The 27,059-nt window shown below is 39.9% G+C and overlaps 1 protein-coding gene across 1 annotated transcript in view; it reads left to right on the plus strand.

Moving 5' to 3' along the window:
- The first annotated feature begins 964 nt into the window (after positions 1–964).
- kif5ab (kinesin family member 5A, b) overlaps positions 965–27,059 on the plus strand; it is a 50,109-nt gene continuing 24,014 nt past the window's right edge. The window contains exons 1-10 of the mRNA XM_026307922.1: positions 965–1,093; positions 18,762–18,849; positions 20,346–20,419; positions 20,765–20,869; positions 21,213–21,261; positions 22,236–22,291; positions 22,956–23,043; positions 23,303–23,427; positions 24,683–24,787; positions 25,815–25,963. Of these exons, the coding sequence (XP_026163707.1) occupies positions 965–1,093; positions 18,762–18,849; positions 20,346–20,419; positions 20,765–20,869; positions 21,213–21,261; positions 22,236–22,291; positions 22,956–23,043; positions 23,303–23,427; positions 24,683–24,787; positions 25,815–25,963 (968 nt within the window). The remainder of the gene's footprint in view (positions 1,094–18,761; positions 18,850–20,345; positions 20,420–20,764; positions 20,870–21,212; positions 21,262–22,235; positions 22,292–22,955; positions 23,044–23,302; positions 23,428–24,682; positions 24,788–25,814; positions 25,964–27,059) is intronic.

Below are 27,059 nucleotides of genomic sequence, written 5' to 3' on the forward strand. Positions count from 1 at the left end.
ACATATAGGCAGAGAGAGTCTGATGAAAAACACAGTTGTGTTATAGAAAGTGCAAGAACCGGAGTTTTTAAGACTTTGACCCATACGAGGATATATTAATAATATCTAATATTTTCAGCTTTGATTGTTTTTGTTACGTGCCTTGCAGTTTTGCTGACTTAGCAGAAGTGCAGTGCTACATTGGCAGGGGAGTCTCTGGGGGAAATTATGGAGCCCTTTGGTTCACGTGATTTTCCAGTCATGCAAAACAGCATTACCATGGCGACCATCCTGGTGCAGACCTGAAAAAAAAAAAGATGCTCTACTCAAAACCTACTGGCTACAGAAAATATCTCACCAGATAACAAATGGTAATAGGTTCTTCCAGTTTTTGCGCAAGTTGGCAAAAGTTGGCGAAGAACTTCAAGCTGTCACAACTGCTCAGTCAAACCTGCGTTTGCAGGAATACAGGGGAGAGTCAGAGCTCCTCTCCCTGCTCCTCGGCCCCTCTGCTCAGTGGTGCTGATGAGAGAGGATTTGAGTCGCTATTTTACCACGCCCCGCCCCCAGTGAGAGAGCAGGGAATGACAGTGATGCAAGGCATGCTTCTGAGGAGCCCGCAGCCTCTTCAGACACTGCCACCCGGACCAGTGCGGACTAAACCCTCCATTCACAACTCCACCACTCAACTGTACCTGAGTTTGGTTTGGAGGCATTTGAAACGAGAAACACTCTCAAACGTGGTCTCTTTTGTTTTTGTTGTGCATTTCTTTAATGAATTTGGCTCTATAGTCTCTCCTAAAACTCGTAGTACTCCATTCCTCCAAATGCATCGCCTGCCAGTGTCGGTTTGCATGTGGGTATAGCCGGAGGTTTCAGCCTGCGTCCTGGTGGTTCACGGGAAAAGGTTGCACAGGGAATATTTTAATTCTAACCTTTAAATTCCTTTTTATATTTTTGGAAGCGCGTCCATATTTTTTCCACAATGGCTGATGCAAACGCAGAATGCAATATCAAGGTGTTGTGTCGATTTCGTCCGTTGAATCAGTCCGAAATTACCCGTGGAGATAAGTTCATCCCAATATTCCAAGGAGAAGACACTGTCATCTTCGGGGTAAGTTATTTGTTTCCTCTCTTAACCTTTTCACGCACAACGCCAACGCAAAGGGTTACACTTTCCACATAACCTTTCATCAAATACTGATCAGACAATTCTGGTGGCTTAATGGATCCTGCCAGGGGTAACTAAGCATGGCCCTTATCAAAATTCTGATCAGCATGTTGCATTATTCAGGTGTGTGCTGCTGCCACTGAAAGGCAGCAAGGCTTCCCAAAATCTGTCATTTAGGATATGCCTTGCAGAAAAAAAAAGCTGGATCAAAAATGATGAACAGTCACTCGTCATTTTTTTGATGATTTGCCAGCATCATCTCTTGCTTTTTGAAATTCAGCCCAAGATCAATAAATTCCACAAGCCTGAGGTTTGCCAGCATTGTTATAAAAACTTGAACTTAAAAAGTCCTAATTTTATGAAAATACATCTTCACATTTGTGATCTCACACTGCTTTTCTGTTGAATTGATCTGCTGGATTTTTGGTGTGTTGTCTCAGACAGCCAAATTATGCAGGATTGGTAGCTGTTGTTGTTGCTGATGTACCTCGCTGTCAGCCTTTAATTCATCTGCGAATTATCAGGTGCTGTAAATCTAACGGGGGTCATAATTGCGCTATGTGAGTTTTTTATGCTCAGTGAATGGATTTTGCTGTTGTCTCAGTACAACCTGAAAAGCAGCTGATGACTACTGTCACTGCTTTAGCGCGTCAATGAAAATGATCCAAGCTATAAAATGTTTATCATTTTGATGGATACACGGCTGAGGCTGAGGCTGAGGTTAACAGTGTGATTGTGAGCTTTACACCAGTGACATTTTATCAAAATTACTGGCCTGCAGGACGAAGATTAGAGTGCTCTAAATGCAAATGTTCTCATTGTTTAAGTGTAAAGCATATCTGGGCCAAGGCCAACAGATGTACACACACGCACGCACGCATGCACACACACACACACACACACACAAATGTATAAATACCCCATACACAAGCATGATAACAAAATGGACACATGCATTGATGCACTGAAACATGCACATATATTCATGACTTTCATAACACAGATCCTGTTTAAAAATACACACACATACAGAGACAGAGGGAGAAATCCACACCCATAAGGCCTGAGGGTTCAAGTGATGATGAAGACAGCAGAAAATCCCTGTTGGCTTGCTTTGCTGTTGTTCTCGCTCTCACACACACACACACACTCACATATACATTGAGATGCAAGACAGCACAGTTGGGATAGATGTCCCTCTGTGACTATCTTGCATATCCTGGTTGTAGCAGAAGGATGTCTTACTCAAGATTTTCTACAAGCAGACTGAATGGTCATTATCAGATTATTTGGTTGCTGTTTGTGGATTGCTGCTTGGCATTGCAACAGCTTGACATTGGTCATTCTCACACTTGTCTCGGTAACTCCATTTAAAAGTATTCTAGGTTTTTGTAGACAGCAGAAGAATGAAAAATACATTCAAGTCATCAGTCTTGTAGATTGCAAAATTATTTTAAGCTACTGTCTCTGTAAAATTGAAGAGAATATCTTGAGCGTTTATCTTAAATTATTTATTTGACGTCTGTCTGTTTCATTCAAGCTAAAATGTGTGAGACAGAAACAATGCATACTTCATATTAGCCTACAGATAATGACAGCATGGGAACAGGGTGTCTGGTGATGAAATTACATCATATCACCCAATTAAGGGAACTATGAAAAGAAAACATGTACACTTGTACTGCTGTTGTTCCCTACCAAGCTTTTAAGACTGATAATGTCTGGAAAGAGAAGCGTGCAGTTCTTTACTTATATTTTCGGTCATTTCATGCACTAACCATTCCTCAATATCCTTGTGTTCAGATGAATGTAATCACAAAGCATGTGTGCAGTTTTCATTTTTGTAAATGTAATTACTTTGGAGGCCTGAAGGATATGAATTTTTTTAGGTGTGGAAATGTATTCAGAGTATGTATTTTCCTGCTTTTGTAGCTGTCAGAAAAATATGTTTTGATGTGAGTTGAAATGCTATGGCCATCGCATTTTATCAGGATTTAAAATATCAGGCAAGCAGACATGCTGCAGCGACCCTGTAGCGACAACTAAGCACTCACACTTCGACTGTTGATAAAAACGATTCATATCTGAGCGCTATGGCCCCATATTTGTAAGCCTGAGGAAGTCTCCATCCAGAACTTGTTAACTGACAGAGGCAATGATTTGAGTTGTTGAGTGATGGTTCGGCTTCACCTGGGTGGCAGGCAGGAGAAGACTTGGAGAGATTAAAGACTGGGGAAGAAGGTGTATTTGTGTGTTCGGAGTTGATGTGGGAATGTCCCTGGGGCCTCAAAACATTTAGACTAGGTGAACCAAACATGAATCAACAGGGATGTGAATTTTGATGACGTGAACTCAGACTTGCACATCAACTTAAACATTAGCATTGCAGCCTAAATTGTGACATGAATATCCACAAATATATAAAAACCCTTAGAAAGCAACAAAAATAAATTTAAAAATATAAAACTTGCTGTCAATTAATGAGTTATGTTGATTTCTTAAAGGAATGCAACTTTTGCTGAAATGTAACCACTCTGACCACAAAAAATGTCAGTTACACCATAATTCCTGCAGCATTACTTGAATTTTGATGTCACCACATTGACATATTGCTTAGTGAGTAATTTACATCCAGCAGACACAGAGGAATATTTAGATCCATTGGAGGGTGAGTTTCTCGCCATCAGCTCCTGTGAGAAATATCCAGCTCTTTAGCTACTAAATGCTCCACTATGTTCAACAGCTAGTTGTCTGTCTGCACCTTAATTGCTGACAAACACAGAGGGGACTTAAGCACTTTCTTACACGATGGCTGCAGCTGGAAAGACTGTTGGCTGAGTGTTGAGACTGAATCAAAACAGTGAAGTTGTGGCCCATAAAACCAAAAACAACGAGCTAAAAGATGCTCAAATAGAACCGAGGAGAACTACAGGGTTAGGTAATAATTTTATGTGATCGATTGCTAATATAAAAATACTGATTAGTGCAACTTTAAATTCAAGTTGGCTACTCAAGCACGAACTTGAGGACTATCAGCTGAGTTTGCTTAGTCCTCAGTGACTTGAACACAGGCTTACATTACATAACAAGAGCTGAATTCAATGTTTGATGACTTTACTACAATAATATATCGTGTTTGATTTATCCACTTCATGCCAGCAGTGAGGAATCAGGGCCATTAAATTACTCATTCAACCATCAGATGTTTCATCATAAAAGAAACACATGGAACAGAAAAAGCTTTTGTTGCAATTTCAGTTTTGCTCGAGTTTCTTGAAGCACTTATAGACACTGAAACAATTTTTCCCTTGAGTAATTTGAATGACAGAAGCAATACATCATTTCCTCTCTCTATGAGACCTGTGTGGCACAAAATGAATGTGTTTATTATCAGTATTAGTTTGTTTCTCATCTCAGAGACCTGGCCACCTGTGGAGCCCTGCAGGACTCTGTGGCTGAGTGACAGTAATAACCATACCCAGCTTGTACTGCCCCAAGGCTCAGCCTATGTGTTTGTTCCACAGTGGAGTGACACAGCTGTCTCTAGTATTTCACTGTCTGGAATAATGCAGCATCACAGGGGCCAGATTGTCCTTCCTAATCTTCTGGCAGGCAAAAAAGGCTACCAGTTTCAGTTCTGTTATTAAATAAATTATCATAGCTGCCTCAGAGGCAGAAAAATATGGAAATAGCGTTTTCTTGTTTACAGGTGATGACATATCAATGCTTGTGCAAATGAACTATACACACACTAGGCTTATTAAAAATGAATTTTGTGCATATATCCATCATACCAGTGGCAATATACAACGATAAGATACTGTATAAGCATGGAGTCTGTATGAAATAACATAACTGTCATTTTAGATCTATGCTGTTAACTTCATGAGTGTTTGATGTCCTGTATTATTCTTAAGCTGCAATAACTTTAAGAGCCTCACTAGTGGACACGGGGATAAACAACATCAATCCCTTCAATCCCTTTTTCAAAAGTGAAATAATTTTATAGTTCATTTAGCTGCTGCTGTTGTAAACCCATATGATACTTCTTAGCTTCACACTTGGGCTTATTTTAACTTAAGGGGGTAAGGGAGTTTGACATAACATGTTAACCCAAATATTATATCCCTGTCTATTTTTACTCATAACCATTTCAAGTGAGCAAGAGTAAAAGCTCATAATCTCCACAGTGAATGTACCCTGCAGTGTCTCTGGAACTATGGGTCCTTGTTATCATGGGCCACATTGCTTTCAAAGATTAGAGGTGCATTTTAATAAGCCTCCATCCCAGAGGAATGCAACGCTGATTTTGATTTGGACCAAAATACAAAAACACAGAGAAAACTCTTTTCTCTGTGTTTGTTACCCTAACTGCCAGCCATTGTCCTGTCAGACTCAACCTCAGGCTATGAGGGCATGGCTGTGCTGGTGTGTAAATGCTGAGTGATTGTGGTGACTGCACTTTTCAAAACTCATTATAATAAATCCTTTACCTTTGTTCTGACCTCCCTGTTATCATCATGTGGAGCTATTTGATTTTTCTTTGTTGGCCATGATAGATAGTAAGGAGGGTCAATTTGTTGTGATGAAATGGGTTTCTCCACATGGGCTAGTAGATCCAAATGAAATGTGCACATTAACAAACTATTGATTCTCTATTTTCTTCACGTTGGCTTAAAATTCTATGGATTACTTTTCCCTTGCTGCTGTTCCCCTGTGTACTTACAAGTCCTTTATAGAAATTCCAGGGTATTAAGTGCTTATGTATTCACAGCAATGAAATACATCTAGTTTACCTTAGGAAGAAGAGAGAATTAGAACAGGCTTGTTAAAAGGTTCACATAGAACACATTTTGCACTGAAGATCATAATTCTCATTAAGGCTGTACATTCCATGATGCAATGTATGTATTTTTTTGCCAAGAAGCAGGTTCTGATCTTGATGAAAATAAATTAAGATCATATGGTGTGCTGCAGTTGCAAAAAATACACATGTAACAATAAACCAATTCTTCACAAGGCCAGTTTCTAAGTCTGATTTTAGACTGAGCTCCTGCTCTTCTGCCATGTATGGCTGAGAGCTCATTTTCTCTTGCCATAGAAGAAGATATGAAGCGGAAACAGATGCTGAACATTTATATTTATAACATTTGCTGAAACAAACTGTTGATAGTGCACGTCAGGCCCCATGTAAAGTCATCTACCTGTCTCATACATTTTGTTGTTTATAGTTCCACTGGAGCTGTTTCTCCTCATGGATATTTCTTTGCAGCAGCTTTAACTGCAAACCAAACAGAATCAGAAATGAAGGTCCAAAGGGCTCCCCTGCTCCTCCGCCTCTGTGCAGGCTTTAGTGCTCTAATTCTATCACCGCAGTGCACACACCCTATCCAATTAGACAGTGTAATGGGATTGCTTTGTAGGGTCAAGATGTACACTCATTTCTCCCGTTGGACTCCACCATCACAACAGATCTCCTCCCCCTCTCCCTCGCTCTGTCTTTCACTTTCTTAGTTCGAGCTTCACTGTATTTCTTTCTGTCTAGCTGTATTTCATGGTGTAATGATTCTGCTGCTCATTTCCTCATGACTCAGCAGCTGTTCTGGGAAGATGTGAGAAAAGAAGCTCCGTCTCGTCTGTCATCTTGTTAAGTTTGGTAGAGGCGTGTAGCAGGTTTTAATGGTGTCAAGAGAGGGAAGCTCCTGTCCATCTGTGGTTTCAATATTAAGGGATCAATTGACTTTGATGGGGTTTACTTCATGCCAAGCTGCCTACAGTTGTGAAGCTCTGCAAAATGAGAAAAAAGACTCTCAAATTTATTTTGCTTTATTTCTCAAGGAAAATCAATATTTTAATCACCACTATTTCATGGCTAACTTGACCTGCTTTAAAGTTTAGTGGTCCCCATCTGTCTTCCCACAACCCATAGGTGAGCCAGCTCTCCTTCTCATCTTTTCCTTAATTTTAACATTACTGACATCTATTTAGTCAGCAGCCACACTCAACGGGATATTAGCTGCCAGTTCCTTCAGCTCATCTTTATTTTTACTAGGGTGCATGGTTGCCAGGGTTAGATAAGGTTGTGTTAGTTTCTCAACACATCCTGCACATTTCTCTCCCTTTATGACAGAAGTGGGCTGTGACTACCAGGCATTTAGCTCTGGGGAGCGTTAATGAAGCATCCTCTCCTCATTAGCCACGGTCCTGCCCAAAATGCTGCATGCCTAGTCCCCGTGTCTGGCCTCAGTGTCTCTGGGCATCACATCGTAACCAAGTGCACGTTTACACATGTTTTCTCATGCAAAGACCCCAAGCAGTTGATGCTATATTAGTCTGGTAATGGGACAAGAAGGAAATTCCAAGGACAGGGAAGAAGCATCCCTGCCCTTTGAAAGGCCAGGGCTTCTGCTTCCCTCAATTATTCACAGTTCAGGCTATTGAACTGATATTTGAGAGTACTGACATGTACTCTAAGGCAATGCTTTTTTCCTTCTCAGGGGAGTCATGCTTTCAACCATGTTTGTGTTTATAGTTTTTGGTCTCGAATAATCAAATTTTCCCTGATTCGAGGATTTTATTGAAGCTACGTTCCATAGGAAAGGCTTAAAAATCTTGGCAAACATATTTTTCAGACTTATGTTAATCTTTTCATGGCTCAGGATTGGTCACAGACCAGACTTTAAAAAACATTTCCTTGGGCAACAGCACCATGATGCTGTTTCTTTATGAGTAGGTACAAAGATAATCACAACACACAGTTTTTTTTTCCTCTATAAACCTATCTCTTCTATGTCCATCCATCCATCCATCCATTATCTATACCCACTTATTCCTTAACCGGGGTCACGGGGATCTGCTGGAACCTATCCCAATCTCTTTGGGTGGAAGGCAGGGGTACACCCTGGACAGGTCACCAGTCCATCACAGTCTTCTATGTCCCTTAGATTCTAATTAATTCTGTCAATTCTGTAAACTCTTAATACCATATAATTTGCTGTTTTTTTCTGAAGACCTTTTATTATCTAAATTGCATCATTAATTTTGGTTGTATTACAAAAAGAATCCCATAACCATGATGTTACTTTTTATAGCAAATTGAAATCATTGTTCACTTCTAGTCACAACCAAGTATCCCCCTAGCTTTACTGCTCTGATAATGGCGGCCAGCATATACAGCATGTTTGCTTCTTCCATCCTCTCCCTTTATGTTCTGATGTATGAGTCGTTCTTGTGTGCCACGTGTGATCATTAACAGGACTAATACTAATTTTGCGACCACAGCTCTTGGCATGGTTAGTGGATTACTAAATGTCTTCCTCTGGTCCTTGTACTTTTTGAGGATCAGTCAGTGTATTGAGGTTCTGGATTCAGAGCTAATTGGTACTGTTGAACAAACCCACACAAAATCTCTATTTCAATTTGGCACAGAGCAAGAGTCTGTTGTTTCTTATAAGTTGGGGTGTTACTTTCCTGCATTCAGTTATCGTTGCCTGAAGGGTACTATATAAATACATCTTTTATTGCTTGAATACAGATGGCTCACAGGTTTATGTGCTAATTGAACTGATATAGGAACTGAACTTGTTTGAGAGCTTTCTTAACAGGGCTTGATCCTTAAGAAGAGTGTAGAAGTTTTCATAGAATATTGTTATTTCTCTTCTGAAATGGAATTGCTTTTTAACAATGTTAAAAAAAAATATTCAATTAAAATTCTGTTTGGGATAAACTGATGCATTTTATATTTCATAAGTGTGGATGGGATTACTTTACACATTCAGAGCAATTTTAGCACTTTGGCAAGATGTCTTTTGAAGATAAGCTTGCTGCTCGAAAAACAAAATTACCTGATTATTTAGTTCTAAATGTTTTTGGCCTTTCTCCCTGTTCTGCAGGAGCAATGCAGTCAGGGACAAAGCTGCTGTAAGGAGTAATCTTGTATCTTGTATGAACTAATTTTGACTGGATTTTCTGATATGCTGGTTGAGCTGGAAGCAGGTGGTTTTTGGCTGAAATGGAGATAAGCACTGGAAATTCACAAGCCTTTAGATATTTCCCTTGACATCTATACTCCCTCTGAGAGGGAGGACTTCTAATGGCTGGGCTCTCAGACTGTCTCAGGTTCTGATCGAAGCGCTTTGCTTCGAGCTGAGGTCGATGCTCCCACTTCATGTTTTACGACTCATTTCCCTCTCAAGGTTTGTGTCTATTTTTTGCAATAACTATAAATCTATAATGTAAATATCTGGAAGGGGTGTGAAGGCTGGAGGCCCTATCAAGCACGACATTGCCGGCAGTCACCGAAACAGTCGAGGTGTCACTTTAGGCAATGAGGCATCTTCCTTATTGCGTACATATGTTCTCCTCTCTCAGTCTTCTTTCCTTCCCACTCAGCAGTGAAGCTGGGTATTCGAAATAGTGCTTTCCTGCCAAAAGTTAGAAAAGTATTACTACTTTCATGTGCGATAAACCTGAATTCTTATTCGGCAATTGGTAAAGTTACTAAACACACAATATATAACATGTTAATTAGGTTTCTAGGTTTTGTGCTATGCAAAGCAGCTGCGTGTTGTAGCTATGTATTGACTGAACAGACATAAGAGTATAGCAGGTATCAATGTTCTCATCTAACTCCAAGCAAGAACTCAAATATATATGTTTCCTAAAAAGTCAAGCTATATCTTTAAAGACTTAAATGACAGCCATTAAATGGACTCTAGGGTGAGGTTGATTTGTCAACTGCTGTTTCAAGGGTTAAGAATTAACTTTGAGGTTCAATTGTCAAACTTTGCATTTAAAGTGAGAACTACCAAAGTAAGCTAAGCTGGGATTATAAACATGAACAGAATATTTGATGCCAGCTTTCAGTGCTTGACAGTTTCTGATACATTTTGGTCTGCACCGAAGAGGCACTGAGGTTTAATATCCAACCCTACAAGACAGGCACCTCTGGAGTGGTGCCATTTTCCAGACGCACTTCGAACAGAATAGAATAACAGTTTTCAGCATGTGTACTGTCGTCTCTTCTCTATCGGTGTCCATCATTTTAGAACTTATTTCATCTCAGTTCATCTGTCCTGGTTTGCATGCCACTCTGTTTTTGTCTGTCCTCATCCTGATATTGATGTGGCTCTAAACATCCATTTTTTTCTCACTCTCATGTTCCCCATAGGGAGGTTGATGTTGCTCCTATTTTCTGGTTTGAAACTCAGTGAACAAAGCCCAAGCTTCCCTTCCCTCATTTCTCCACTCTTGTGCTCTCTTCTCTCTCACTCACTCATTCCTGATAAATTATGCAGAATATTTCACTTTGATGCAGGACTAATTGCTCCACTTCTACGTGTGATTATTTAATAAACAACTTAATGCAGGAAAATAGGTGAAATTTTTAGATGAATGTTAATGTAATGTTGGGTGTCAAAGTTTGGTTCCCTAAGCTAGTGATTATGTAAAATAGTTACAAATATTGCTGTGATTAGTACAAGATAGCTGAATTGCATTCAGTCTTCACTACTGTATAGCTGAAACAATGAGCGCCGCTATGCCCTCAAGGCACTGTGCCAGCCGATTCTGCTTAGGTTTGTCAGCAGAGTGAATTAGGAAATACAGTAATGTTTGGTAATATTGTGTGACGAGATCTTTCGTAGTTGTGAGGGGTTTTCTGTTGTTGAGAGAACCTTTAATGATGCTGTTATCTGGGGCTGAAAGCCTGATTAGCTTGATGGATGGAGCAGACGTTGCCAACCTCTCTGCTGTCAGTCTCGCTGTGCTCATATGTGCGTTTGTGTGTGTGTGTGTGTGTGTGAGGAGAGAGAGGAGAGTTGATGAGTTTGTGGAAAAGACTGATACAGAGACTGACAGAGACCAAGACACGCACACTCAAACACAGAGTCTGATAAGAGAAAATAGGACCCCTCCTCCTCCCTTCCTCCTCTGCCCTCAGTTGAACATACGCACTAACACCAAACTGCTGCAAACAAACCGGAGAGCTGCCGCCTGCTTGCCTGTCAACCCAGTGATGTGTAAGAGGTGGAGGAACATGTGCCTAATCTTCTTATTATCTCATCGTCTGTCCTTAAAATATTTAGGTGTGTGTCTCGTGGTGTGAGGAATGCCTCGGTTTGAAACTAGACTGAGAAGAAAGATGTGAAAAGAACTCAAACTCCCTGAAGGGGAGCTAAATGCTCCTGTGTTGTTGTTGGAAAGTATTGGCAGTCACTAAATATTCATCATTATGCAGAGCTGTTTTATGTTTTAGTCTTTTCTTGTGGATATTGTTAGTTTTAGATTTCCTTCCCTGGAAAAATGAATTCATTTGTCAGTTGTTCGAACACTTAAAATGAGCCATGTTTACATTTTTCTGACAAGTGACCTTTTGTCGCTGTGTGAATAATGGCTGTTGTCTGTCAGAAATAGAGGTTGATGTAGCATGAGGTAATTATAGCACTGCAGAGCATCTTAGAAAGGAGGTTTGAAGTGGATGGTTAGGAAAACACCAAAGTGTGTGAGTTTGATGCAAAACAGCTGTTTGCGTCCTGTCTCCAACCAGTTGTCAATGCTGTTTTCATAACCATGAGTGATTTGTTTTACCCACGACTGTGATCTCCTGCTAACCTTAAAAATGAGATGATGTTTTCTTGTAAATATTGTGATTACATTTACTGTTTCTCAATAAATGCGTTATCATGATGCCTGTTTATGAAGAAAATGTGAGTTTTCTGATTATTTTGAAACCTGCATTGTTTGGCAAACTAGCAGTCGTCTTCCTTGCCTTTCCAGGTACGTTGTTTGGAACATTACCACAGCCAAACCTGTATATGCACATGGCACCATGAGGTTGACATTTGTGGTTTTGAACCAACTGTCTTAACAATACACACATTCATGTTCCCCTCAGGATAAATTGTAATAACTCTGGTGATCCACTTTTCCTCTCTTCACTCAGTCACCATAAATTATTTAAACTTTGATTTACGACTAAAGACCTGCAAACCTATTAAAATCCCATTATCCTCATGCATAACCTCACTGAGCTGTTTGCATTGCTTTAGATCAGGGGTCTCCAACCCTGGTCCTCGAGTCCAACTGTCCTGCTTGTTTTCTGGATTTCCCCTGCCCTACCCACTTCTGATTACCTGGATCAGGTGTGTTCAACCAATCAGAAACTGGAAGGGCAAGGATCGTTGGAAAATATGCAAGAGAGTAGAGCTCGAGGATCAGGGTTGGAGACCCCTGCTCAAGACGCTTCTTTGTTTCTGACACCCTCTTTTTTTTTTTTATCTTGGGAGACTTACTGATGGCAAACGATTTCTTTCAAGAGCACAAGAAATAATTCTTTTAGACTTAAATGTGTCTGTGAGGCCCCTAGCAGAGAGCTGTTTTTGGCGTACAAGCAGACCCCCATCTAAATTCAACAGCTGATGCAGCTGCAGCCTTTTATCCCGCTCTTGTTCATGTTGCCTTTTTTGGCCAGGTCAGAAGAGACACTGTATCAGTAGAGATTTTGTGGTTATATGAAAGCTAAATAAATAAATATTGTTTATGCTTGACTGTTGTTAAGACATTTTCTTGCCTTCAGTCGACTGGCTCTATTGTTTAATGTTCTGTGCCTCCCTCATCTGTCATTTTTTGGTTTTGATTGCATTTCACCCTGTCACTCAGTCTCTCTTTTTGTTTGGTTTATGCTGATTATGTCTCATTTTATCTCTGGTCACATGTGCTCACTGCTGTTTTCTCCTGATATTTGTTTTGTTCAGCTTGGTCTTCTTTTCAACCGATTTTTTGCCACCACCAATGATTCCCACAGTTTCTGTTGATTATTGCAGTTTTTAATTCTCTCTTTCTCTCTCTCTGTTTCTTGATCTCTCTGTCACCGCCTGCAACCAACCAACACGGTCTCCTGGCAGACAGCAGCATATTGCAGGCTGGACAGGGCATGTGGGTGTATGGCTTTGCACACAAAGCTGAGGGCCATGAACAATGTCTGCATGTACAAACGGAACTGGATATATTATCTGCATCTATACATGTATACCCACCCACACACACACATTCACATATGCACACACTTCCCTTCCTTTTCTAGCATTCTGCATCAGCACACACACATACTGTAACTGAAAATGCATCCATTAAATTATACAAACAGACAAACAAGTAAGTGCTTCTATATCTGGACAAGACGACAGACCTGACAGAGAGAAGGACATGCAGATATAGAGCCACTAGAACATTTAATAGATTTATGTTATAATCATCTTTATGCAGCACAGCAGCAGATTAGTGCTTTAATGGTGGAGCCAGTGGAACAAATGATTGGTAAAGGGCTGTTTTTCATCCAGCTTATGTAACAGACTCATTTTATTCCCCCTGATGAAGACCACATCATGATCTCCCTCTCTCTCTCTTATCTCACACAGTCTGTATGTGTGTAGTGTATAGCATTACAAATGGCTCGTAGGTAGCAGTGTCTGTCCTAATCAGCTCTGATGGGAAACTTGTTTGTACCTGCAGCTGTGGTTATTAAGAAATGGAAAACAAAAACCTGGTTTCTGTCAAACTGCCACAAATTATTTAATGCAGAGCTATAGCTGGAAAGTGGGAGGTCATTGTGGAAATGTTCCCACTCAATCTCTTACTCTGCAGTAAGAAGCCTAATTTTCAGCTACAACTCTTGGGTGTGGCGCATTCTCTTCAGTGGTGATTTTTTTTTTTCTTTTAAAAAACAGGTGAGTTCAAAAGCTTCTTTTCAAGAGAAAAACATGTTGATCCTCTTGGCATGCCAAAATAAAAAGCTAAATCTAATCTTATTTAGTCAAGTCATCATATTTGTCTCTAATTATTTACATATGAAATTGTCTGGGGAAAATCACCAGGTTGAGAAGACTGTCTGTTTCTGGCAGAACAGCGACATGTAAACCATGGCAACACTGCAAGCTATCACAGGCTGTTGGATATAGCAGCACGTATATCTCATTTTCATCTTAAAATAACAGACGGAGATGCAGAGAAACTAAGATTCTGACGTAATAAATTATTTAGATGGTTTGAAAAAAAACAATAAAAATCAGCTCTCAACTACAAAATGGCAAATTATAACCATAGACCGAATGGACAGATACCCACTAGGAATCAGGTCATCTTAATGCCCTTCAACAGGAAATAAGAAGGCTTCTTGACCTGCTGAGTGAAGAAAGAAACTGGAGAATCCAACCTGACAAAGAGTTGGATGACACATTAAACAACTGGCAAAACAGACGTCCTTAAAAGAAATGTATACCAACCATGAAAAAGAAAAGTGGACAACTAGATAGGCTGCAGAAATACAGCAATGCAAAAGTCCTCAGCACCTCAAACATTGACACTCAGGTGAGGATTAACATCAAGAGGACACAGAAGGAACTCCTTCAGAAAGATTATGAGGAGCTGTAAGTGGCACATATAATCTGCCAGGAGAAATTTGAAGCTGATGTCCTTACATTAGGCAGCAGGCTAACTATCTTCAGGCTGAACCTGAGGAGACAAGTATCATGCTGTCAAGGTGACAAAGAATCTGCATCTGATCCACACCTTGAGTGCTGAGCAGGACACCCTTTGTCCAAAAATGGCAAAAGAGATTGAAACCCTGCAGCAGAAAAACAATCAGAAAGCAAGGTACTTTGAGAAAAAGCTGGTGGCGCTTAAAAAACTCAGCTCAACATTCAGACGTCACTCAACCTTGTGCTGTCTGCTGCACTGATGGCTGAGAGGGAAGACGATCGATCCCCAAAGGAAAATCTCTAGGCGTGAGAAGACACCAGAGGAAAAGGAGGAGGTTATAGAGAGCAGCCTGAGGAGGAGGGTGAGGAGAAGCATAATGTGAACTGTGCAATTAGGAGGTATCCCTCCCTAGTCCCATTCCTGATTTTGAACTAACAGCCAAGACTGAGATCTCTGCAGAGATCATCACAGATATGGAAAAGACAAAGTCATTCTGAAAAGGAGTCCTTTACTTTCTGGGGTTGAGGAAATCAGAGAAGTTAAAATGACACTCTTCACAGTAGACATTTGACTTCTGAAAATATGACAAGCCAAAATGTTTGCTGTGAAAAAGTTAAATTCAGTAATATGATAATCCTGAACATCAACATAACAAACATAAATCAATCTACAAATTAATAAAAAAAAAAAAAAAAATTAAGCTTATTCAGGTACAGCATGGTGGCTCAGTGGTTAGCACTGTTGCCTCATAGCAAGAAGGTCCTGGGTTCCTAATCCAGCAGGGGCAAAAATTTGTTTGCATGTTCTCCCTGTGCTTGCATGGGTTTTATCCAGGTACAGTTTCCTCCCACAGTCCAAAAACCTGTATGTCAGGTCGATTGGTAATTCTAAATTGCCCATAGGAGTGAGTGTGTGAGGTTGTTTGTCTCTACGTGGCCCTGTGATGGTCTTGTGGCTGGTAATATAATCCAAAACAAATGTGGAAAATGATGATAGTCTGTTCTGGTCACAGAAACAAAAATGTGGCCTAACTTCTAAATTGCAACATAAAATGATTATTTCTTTTTTGATTAAATGGTATTGTAGAGTCTGAACCTGCAGGTCACATACAGTACATAATACAAGGAGGATGGTAAGTGGGTATGTAGAGCCAGCAAGGGACACACAGCAGCTATTTGTCCAAAAACCACATATTTATCTGGTGTAAACACCCTGACAGCCACCATCTTTGTTGGTGGTTTATGTGCTGGGCACCATGTTATCGACAAATACAGGTGTCCATCTTTCATGTTATTGTTAAGCTTGTGGTCTTTCAAAAAACTGTAATTTTTTTAGGGTTTTTATCATGCCCCCGTGCTGGTGATAGCCAAGGCCGGAGGCTTTATGTTTTTGGCTTGGACATAGGAACATTCCATTTTTGGTGAAGGTAATATCTCAGGAACACCTTGAGGGATTTTTTTTTTTTTTTTTTTTTTACAAATTTGGCACAATTGTACATTTGGGTTCAGTGATGAACTGATTAGATTTGGGTGGTCAAAGGTCACAGTGACCTCACATTTGTCCCATTCTTGTGAACACAATATGTCAATGACTGCTTTGAGGGAATTTCTTCAAATTTGTGATGCTCATATTTAGTGGTGCTGTACAGCCTAACATAAATGTAAAGCATAACTTGGCTGGTTGGCAGAAGCATACAACCTCAATGTGGTAGTTCTAGTTTTTATGGTAAGTCTTTATGGTAAAAAGCATAAGTATGGCAATTGACAGGAGTATTAGGACCAATCATGTAAGATGGTTCAATGTATAGCGACTTGATGGAGTTGTTTTTGTTTTTCCCCTAAACAGTTTTTTCCCTAATTTTCTTTCTTTCTTGAGGGATCAATAAACTTTATCATTATATTAATAGCATTAATAATGTGTTACCCCCACATTATCTTTGCTTTCCTTGTATAAATAGAACAAAACTTCTGGAGCTTGTATGGATTTAATGCCATGCTTATATAACAGGGCATTAAATTCACTACAACTCTCATAACAATAGGGATACAATGTAAAACTATTGCTTTGTGGGTAATATAAATTGTGTCTATTACACAGCACAGCCAGATTACATACGAAACATTTATTGTCAGTAATAAAATGAAGTACCATTTCAGAAGTCTGCAGCGTTTTTGCGTGCATGATAGAGACATCTATTATCTATACTCGCTTTTTCCTGAACCAGGGTCACGGGGATCTGCTGGAGCCTATCCCAGCTCTCTTTTGGGTGGAAGGCAGGGGTACACCCTGGACAGGTCACCTGTCCATCACAGGGCCACATATAGACACACAAAGACAAACAACCACACACACTCACTCACACCTATGGGCAATTTAGTGTCACCAATCAACCTAACATGCATGTTTTTGGACTGTGGGAGGAAACCGGAGTACCCGGAGTAAACCCACACAAGCACAGGGAGAACATGCAAACTCCACACAGAATGGCCGGCTTGTGAACCCGGGACCTTCTTGCTGTGAAGGCAACGGTGCTAACCACTCAGCCACCATGCTGCCCCATGATATCGTCTATGTCTCCATGATAGAGACATAGATGAGTATTTTTTTCTATTAAATTACGGAAGGGCAGCATGGTGGTGGTTGTGGTTAGAAAATATATATAGGTTGCGGGTATAGAAAATGGATGGATGGACACAAGATAAATCCCATGACTGGGTGTGTCAGGTCCTCCATACTTTTGATAAATCTAAATCTAAAATGATGTCATTTGAGACAAAATCCAGCAGGTAAACAAAAAAACTGGGGTGTGCCTGTGATTATGTGGTTTAAGATGTGTATCATTGCAGCAGTGTCATCCTGCTCTGGTTCTGACTGTGAACTTTTGTTTGCATGTGATCACCTGATTTGATAGGCACAGTGCAGAAAACATCCTTTATTGCTCAAGATGTTAGTCACACAGAAATGATAAGAGTAAAAATGTGAGTGAAACACAACTGTGAAGATTAAATATCCTCAGTATAGTTCCTCTGCAGTATTTCTCCTTCTGCCAGTGGATGTCTGCAGGGTTTGGTCCAGTCTTGTACAATTACACACACTCACACACTGCAACTGTGAATTCAATATACACATACACTATAAAGAGTATAAATCCCTACATCCAGCCACACATAATAAACACAGTTCATAAAATTAGACCTTTTCACAGTCCGGTTTGTTTTATTAAGGTGGCTTTACTTCTCTCAGTCTGTCTATTCACATATCTGACTAAATAAGATTTTTTCAGTGTAGGTATGCTAGAAGGCTGACTAATATGTTCACTGGCAATTCAAGCCTGTATGTTAAATTTGCATTTGCTCTGTTCAGCTATTGACTGATAGTTGGCTATTTTGTTTGGTTCCTCACTAACAAACAGGTGGTTTTGCTGGCTAGCTGACAGTCAGAAAAACAGACTCTCTTTTTTTCCCCTTGTCTCTTTGTATGTTTTTCTCCTGCTGTCTATCCACACACAGACATTGGTTTTAGGTCATCTCCTTTCTTCCACCCTGTCTGCATTATCACTCTTCTGCTCTACTCCTCCACACAATTTGTCCTCCCCACTCCATCACTTCTCTGTTAAAGTCCTTGAACACAGCCTCTAATGGTGTTACCTCTGATGGGATCTTTCCCTGTCTGTCTCTGTTGGGGTCACGCAGCCTTTTGCCCAAGGCTTCATGCTGCAATGCACTCATTCAAAACACCCACACTTTAAATTGCAAAAAATACAAGATGTGTACTGCAGCCCTCAAACGGAGACAGATGGTCTGCTTAATGTGATATATGCACTTCCATTCAGGTCTAATACACACAGATGGACACAGTGTCTGTAAAGCATGCTCACTGTGGTTTAAGGAAATATTTATGTGGCATTTTTTATAGTGACAATATGGCTTTACATAATGTTTTAGTTGTAAACATGATGTGTGAAGCCTGCCTCCTTCTCTGACACACAAACACACACAAACTTCCCAGGATGGATTTTAGAGTGAGTCTCAGAGGGGGATGAGATGTTAACAGGACTCTTTAAACTGTCTGTGCTGTGTAGCTCACCGTGCGTGTATGTGTGTGTGTGTGTGTGTGTGTGTGTTGGCCTTCACAGGGGAAGCCGTATGTGTTTGACCAGGTGTTCCCCACACATACCACCCAGGAACAAGTCTACAACACCTCTGCCAAGCAGATTGTCAGAGGTGAGTCATGTAAACAGCTTGTTTCTCTTGTCCAAGATGCACGTGACAAAAAGTTGAGCAGGAAATCGATTCACCTTGAATCCAAACACCATTAGGATCTCCTTATTGGCTTTGTCAGTTGTCACTCTATTTACTGACTGTGTGCATTAGTAACTTCTTACAAGCAACATGATATGATGTAGTTGCATAACTTACAGGTGTGAGCAATCCAATTGTACAGACTAGCAAGAGGCATGCTTATCACAGCACAGTGGGACTAGCGTGCCCAAAAGGCCCTGGATTAATCAGAATGCTGTCTCTCTCTGCGTCTCTCTACATCTGTCTGCCTCTCTTTTTCCACATTAGGGTCTCATTTTTCTGCCACCTTCAAAGTGAGCGTGGAGCTCCATTGAACCAGTTCTAGACGGAGCATGAAAAAGAAATTGATTTGATGGGAGAGACTTCTTATAGAGTGTGAGATTACCACGTAGGCTGAGGAAATAAAAAAAAACAATGGTTGCATAGTGCAGCGCTGGAAAAATTCAAGGTTCAGGATTTAGTAAAATGAAGGCATGCGATGAGAAGTGAGATTTGAAATATGTGAAGGGAAAAGAGTAATGGAGAAGACGAGCAGGTTTAAAGAAAGCTGGTTTGGAGACGCATATGTTTAGCCTACCCATTCTCACCTTTTTTGTTCTTTCTGACTGTCTGTTTCTCTCGTGTTTGCTGTCTTTCTTTAACCTCGTTCTCTCATTCACTCGTGCTGCTTTTCTTCTTTTTCTTCTCTCTTCTGTCTTTCCCTTAACGGTGGTCTCTGGTGTCTAGCAATCTCATCTCCCGCTGTCTATATTTCCTTTCAGAGACCCATTCTTTATTCATTGTTCTCTTATGTCCCGCGCTGTGTTTCAGTCTCACTATGACCTGAGTGGCAGCAGGGAAGACATGTTGCTGAGCTGAAACCTGTGAGAGAAAAAGTGCAGGAAAGGAGGAGAGAGGAACTTGGGAAAAGGGTGCTTGCTTGGTTTCAGCCGAGAGCCTCTGTGATTAGTCTGTGGTCAGCTGACCTGTGGCAAGCAGCTTTTTGGGGTGACATGTTTTTCTTTATCTGTGTTGGACTTTTACCACAGGGGTTTATTAGACTGTGTCAGCGATATGATATTCAGCTGTGTGCTGCTTTATGAGCTCAGCTGGTGGAGGAGTGGTTTTTACTGCAGCTCCTACTAGATGAACGAACAGAATAATGCAGCTATACTTACCGTTCCCTCTCTAAGTGCCTCCTGGTGACTTTAACACTGTCGGTGGGTGTTGTTTGTTGTGTGCGGCCACACCATGCTGGCATTATAAGCCAAAGTTTTATCTGTCTTTTGAGCAAAGGTTTTTTTTTTTCTTTGTTGGTCTTGCTGTGTTACTTTTTATGCACCTGACTCTTTTTGACTTTTACTGCCATTGCAAATTCTCACATTGTTTTTCCTATTATTTTTTATGAACATGCTTTCATTTCTCCCTTGTCCTTTTAGATGTACTGGGAGGATACAATGGGACTATTTTTGCCTATGGGCAGACTTCCTCGGGAAAGACACACACTATGGAGGTACAGTAATGCTAAATAATTCAAAAGGTAGACCTCTTACTGTGGAAAGCACATGCACATGGACACACAAACACATATTCTTCTTTATATTTTTATCGTGTGTCTCCTCTGTTCTCCCTAACAGCACATCTCCAACCATCACTGTCTCTCTATTGCTCTTTCCCAGCCATCTGTGAGAACTAACCTTTTTACAACTCCCTCTGGGAAACGATGCTGTTCCTTTTCAAGTCAAAGGCCCCTCTGCTCCCGTTTCTTTTACTATTCTTTCTGCTTAATTTGTCCCAGGGTCTACATTCATCCTACTCTTCACTCACCTTTTCTTATCTTGTCTCTTTCTTCCTGTAGGGCGACCTGCACGATCCCCAAGGAATGGGAATCATTCCCCGGATTGCTGAGGACATTTTTGAACATATATTTGCCATGGATGAGAACCTAGAATTTCACATAAAGGTTGGTGTTGATTTCAGTTTGTGTCTGTTCATGTCTGGATTTTGTGCAGCTGCCACACACGGCGCTGTACCTGCTCAGCTTTGGTCTTACACGTTGTGATACATTCAGTGAGAATTCAGATTGAGCCTCTGATGTAATCCTCACATGGATAGTCTGCGTGGAATCAGCATCAATAAATCATAATATATAAATCGTGATAATCCTTCAATATTTGTTGTGCTTTTTTCCTTTTATTCCACAGTTTTATAATAAACAATAATTCTTTCCTAGACCCACAAGAGGACAGATCACTACATGCTTGTACATTTATCTCTCTCATTCTTCTCTTTTTGTTTTTCTGCAGGTATCCTACTTTGAGATCTACATGGACAAAATCCGGGACCTGCTAGATGGTGTGTTTATGCTCTGAATCTGAGCGCAGCTCACATTGGTTAATGCAGTACTGTACTGTGGTTTTCTTTCTTTCACCTGGATCTAACCAACTAAAATCCTGTTTTGTTTCCCCCTAATGTTGATAGTTTCAAGTTGATCAAATCTCTCTTAATGTTGCCCTCTTGCTGCAAAAATCCCAGTGAGACAATTGAGCAGTTGAAAAAAAAGTCCAAGCTTGCTCACCTTTTCAGTCACCTTCAGTTACATCACAGCAATGAGCTTAACAAGCAGCAGTGAGTGGTGCTGTGAGTGGTTTGTGGACTGCTTTTTGCCCTGAGTTTCGCATTTTAAATTCTGAAGTACCTTGTTGATGGAGGGTGTGGTTTGCGTTCATCTGAGACGAAGACTGCAGACACAACTAAAAACCTATGCTTTTCTTAATTAATCTACATTTTCTTTACAGCTGTGATATCACAAAAAAACATGAGTTATAATATGGTTATGAAAACTCAGCTAAAACTGGAAACTGCCATGGTGCCTTTCGTTTGCTTATCTGCTGCAGACCATAAAGCTTTGCACATTTACATACATAGAAGCGCCACAACACTGCAGTTCATTGTTTTATCACTAAGATATATAACCATTGTAAAATGATGGAGAGGCCTGGATGGAGAACTGTAGGCAGCATCCCTGTGATTACATCTTTAATGGAGCCAGAGACAGTGGTGAAAGCCTCCATCTGTATGCAGGGGAGTTCTGAGTGGCTGAGAAACATTTAGCTATGGAAAAAAAAAAAAAAAAAAAGACAACAAGCAAGATAAATTGATGCAACAAAGAGAACAACACCCTGTGGAGGAATTTGCAAAGAGAAAAAGTGACTGTAGGGTGATAAAAAGCGGAAATACACACACCCATATATACACATACACACATACACACACGATGCTTTGGGTAAAACAGTGACCTCTCTTTTTATTTTTCACTCACCCCGCAGTGACAAAAACCAACTTGTCAGTGCATGAAGACAAAAACAGAGTTCCATATGTGAAGGTGAGTCATGTGACATGATTCATGATTTGCTCATTTCTCTCTGTATTGTAGCTACATGTTGGGTGCATTTTAAAAGAATAGTCACACATTTCAGGGAAATATACTTGTTTACTTAATGTGGAGTGAGAGGAGAACATTTGCACAGTAACATTTAATGTGAAGCAAGAGCCAGCAGCTGGTCAGCCTAGATTAGCACACAGACTGGAAATAGGGAAACAAAACACATCTGTAAAGTCAAAGGAAGACATGTCACATGTCATATTTGTTTAGTCTGTAATTAAGAACTGACTTGTAAAAACGTTCTCATTTTACATTGAGTTCTAGCCAAGCAATTCTTTGTTCACTAGCAACTTCCTTGAGTCATTGTTGGCTGGAACTGTTCAGATGCAAGAAATAAACAGAAAAAAACAAAAATATAGTTTTCACACTTAGATTTCTGTGTAGATTATACAAACAGTTTTCTTACCTTTTGACAATGCTGATTCCCCATGGAAGCTGAGACCAGCCGTACTTGCAATTCTTATGTTGATACAGTCACCTTAAATGCATCTTGTGCATATGGAAGCACTCATTTGAGACATGATTGGTTTGTTTGTGCATGTACTGTATGTACAGGTTATATGTTTTCTTAACTGCACGAAATGGATGTGTCTCTTTCATTAAGGGCTGCACTGAGCGCTTTGTTACAAGTCCTGAGGAAGTGATGGATGTGATAGATGATGGGAAGGCCAACCGTCATGTTGCTGTCACCAGTGAGTCACAATGTTGAGCCTCCTAATGTTCTGACACGCGCACTGTCAGGCATTTCATGTCAGATCTTTTCACAGCAAAGACATAATAAAGTGCAAAAGTGAGAAATACATGATGAGGTGCAAAGTGAACATCTTGTTTAAGATGGGGAAATAATGAATCTAATGACATTTTAGACAAGGGGTGAAATGGTCTTTCCCCTTCTGTCCTCTCACATTATCTCCTCTCTTCGTCCTCTCATCACTCTTTTTTTTTTTTTAGACATGAATGAGCACAGTTCCCGAAGCCACAGCATCTTTCTAATAAACATCAAACAAGAAAATGTAGAGACAGAGCAGAAACTGAGTGGGAAGCTATACCTGGTCGACCTAGCTGGCAGCGAAAAGGTAGGATGAATGGGGAATTTTGTCTAAAACATTAAAAGTAGGGCTCTGCTGTGCTATTAGCTCACAATCTTCACTGTCAGCAGGAATTTTTTTTAAACACTGGGACTTCAGAAATGGTTTTTTCACACATCAAAGTAGCAGATAAACAATGTTTTACGGCATGATAAACCACTCACTTTATAATCCTGTGCTATAGTTTTTTTTTTAGAAATTCTACATTATAAAAGAATTGTCTTAGAGACAAATGTTTGTGAGAACTGGTTTTTGCTTTGAGGAATTGCTTCATTGTTGCAATATCAGGCTTAGTTTTTTACATTTAGACAAAATATTTTTTTAGAGAAATATTTTACCCTCAAAAATTCTTTCTTAGTTCGGATAAGCTCTGAAAGAGGTTTCAGCAACAACAAAGGTCACACTGAGGGGAGCCACAAACAACTACATGTTCCTCTTCCTTCAAGGCCTTTTAGGTGAAATCTGACTCAGCACACTTCATCACAGCATCTACAAAACAATTTATATTTGGAACATAGGTCATTCTAGGGAAAGAAGAAAAAAAATATATTGGAGGCACAGCGGAATCACTTTTACTACAAAACTAATGCAATTTGCCTTCGGTGATTAATAAAGTGTATTTCATCTCATCTCATCTGAACATGACCCTTGGCTACTGTTGTTGATACTCATGATTCAAAAGAGTAGTATAGTAAAAATAGTGTGTAGCTGGAGTAGTAGGTGGTCATATAGTCGGGAGAGATGCTGAGGACTGCAGTTTGTAGTTACTAAGAGCTGATGCTTCTCATCTTGGTCATCCCCAGGGGTGAAGTGGTGAGGAAGTGGTTCTGCTCCAGCTACTAAAATTTTGATAACAAAACACTATCGAACAGGAAGCTGGGTCATGTTCCACAAAAGGTTGTGATAGACAATTTTCAAATAGTATCTCATGATGATTTTTTACACAGAATGGTGCAGAACTCTTCTCAAAGGCTGGTTGACTTTCATGTCCTACAATATTTAATAATTCACAATTATACTGGACAGAATGATGCAATTATTAGAAGTGTTGTGCACTGATCAAAAGACTCTTTGGATTTACAGTTGCAAATAAGTTAATCTAGGGAAATTAATAAAAAAAATACAGGATCTGTAAAATACATCATTATATGAAAATAAACATTGTTGTTCCACTGATGTTTCTATGCTGACAATAAACCTTACAAACTAATTCCCTCTATGTGTATGTGTGTATCTGTGTCAGGTCAGTAAGACAGGTGCAGAGGGAGCAGTGCTGGATGAGGCCAAGAACATCAACAAGTCTCTGTCAGCCCTGGGGAACGTCATCTCAGCCTTGGCTGAGGGAACGGTACAAAGGAAAAATCTTTGTTCTTTGCTATTAGGATTGTATGTGTCTAAGGTTTTTTCATCTTAATTGTTAGTTGTTAATAGATACTTAGGACTTGTTACCGAAACAACATGTTTTCTAAAATTGGGTCCAGGTTGCAGTGAATTAGCTGAATGTATTAGATTAGAATAACCAAAATTTGTTTTCTACCTAATGGCAACAACAGTCAGTCAAAGTAAAATCTCATCTACTCTAAGGTGTGATTGTAATTGTGAATGGTTGCCTATGTATCAGCCCTTTGATAGACCACCTCTCACCCAGTGTTAGCTCAGATTGACTCCAGTGCACCCAGAACCCTCTACAGCATAACAAACCCTACCTTAAGGAATGGTTAATTTAGACCAGAAACTCTTTTTGTGCTTAGTTACTGTAATTGAGAGGATAAGAGGACACTTGTCTCATATCTGTACAGTAATTAAGGTGCAGCACAGCTTAGTTTAGATAAATTCTGTTGTCACTGAACATGACCCATTTGACTTTAACTGTGTTGGATGAATACCGCAGCGACACGTTAACATGTTCTTTTTCTGTCCTCTCATCCTCAGTCTCCAATATTACTGCAACTAGTAACTTATTATATTTCACCAATTTTAACAGATCCCTTCAGCTTACTCTGTACTCTTCTAAGCTCCATCATCATAATTAAAAAAAAAATCACGGTTTCCTGTTATATAATGCCGAGGCCTCAGAGGGCTTCTAATAAACCTAATGGAAAGGCTCACAGACTGTACATGCCTCACACTTCTTTGATAAATCTAGTGGTATAAATTCTTCAGTGAGGAAGGACAGTCTTTTTGAAGTCATTCCAAAGGTTAAAAAGGCAATACTTCTGAATGATGCAGCAGATGGAGAGAAACCTCTTTTTCTTTGTTCTCTGCTGATGCTCACTACACATATTTTTAGTATTTAAAAGGAAACCCATGTGTTTTCATGAATTTCTCACCATATCGATTCCCCTTTTTTCTTTCCTCCCTTTATCTCTTTATAGAAAACCCATGTGCCGTATCGTGACAGCAAAATGACTCGTATCCTACAGGATTCGCTGGGTGGGAACTGTCGCACAACCATGTTCATCTGTTGCTCTCCCTCTAGCTACAATGATGCAGAGACCAAATCCACCCTGATGTTTGGCCAACGGTAAACTGCTTCCATGCTAAGTAGCCATGGGCTGCTGCACCGCTCAGCACAACTCCCATTCCTCTCTTTCTCTCATAGCTGTAGCAGCTGGGATGTTTTTCTATTGAACCTGTATTTAGCTCATATGTGTTGTTCACATATTACTGCCTCCAACTTTGCTTTTGATGACGTGCACACTGTGTTGCAGTTGAGTTGTGATTGTGCCAGGTTAACTTAAAGAACATCTTTTCTAATCTGCATTCCCAGAAGCAGAAATTAGATTTCCACTCTCATAACTCACTCTAGTTAAAGAAACTCACAGATGGAAAGAAAAATCAACACAAAAGCCTTCTTATGTATCCCCAGCTTTTTTTATTCAACCAAGGAATTCATTGAATAGGCACTGGCATGAGAGTGTTGGTTGACATAAATAATGTATGACCGATCAAAGGGAGTGACAGAATCCAAAGCAGATATTTGAATTTTACTGAACAGAAAATTTGGTCTATTACTTCCCTCTGTCAGCCACAGTAGCTGTTGAGCACAATGACAAATCTCTTTTTTTTTTTAAATAAATGAGACATCAAGTATACTATGACATGATATTAAACACATTTTTGTCACACTGTAGTTTGATATTTTAGTGTTGTCAAGGATAGATTGTGTCAAGGTACTGGGTACACAGTGTTATAGCCACCATACACAAATAAGCCAATACCAACTTCATTCAACATTCACTTTTTGTCACTTGATATTTGATTATCAGAGGTTCAATTTATAAATACGGTTACCTAAATTCTTATATGCTGAGAATACTTTAGACAGGGTTGTTTGTCTCACTTATATTAGGGAGTAAATGAACAAGGACAGTGCTTTCTCACTGGAGTGTGAAATTAAGTGATGGCCAGTGATGTGAAATTCACAACCAGAGCTGAGTACTGTGGCTGTAGCATCATGATTTTTTTTTTTTTAACTCTGTGATGATGCTTATTTGCACCATAATTAAGAAACAGTTTATAGTCATATACATACTCTCTCCTCTTATGAACTACATGATTGCTATATTTTGATATGAATATATTTTAAAGGGTTTTTAAATTTTGAATGTTGGCCATAT

This window comes from Mastacembelus armatus, chromosome 5, assembly GCF_900324485.2.
Source record: "Mastacembelus armatus chromosome 5, fMasArm1.2, whole genome shotgun sequence".
NCBI lineage: Eukaryota > Metazoa > Chordata > Actinopteri > Synbranchiformes > Mastacembelidae > Mastacembelus > Mastacembelus armatus.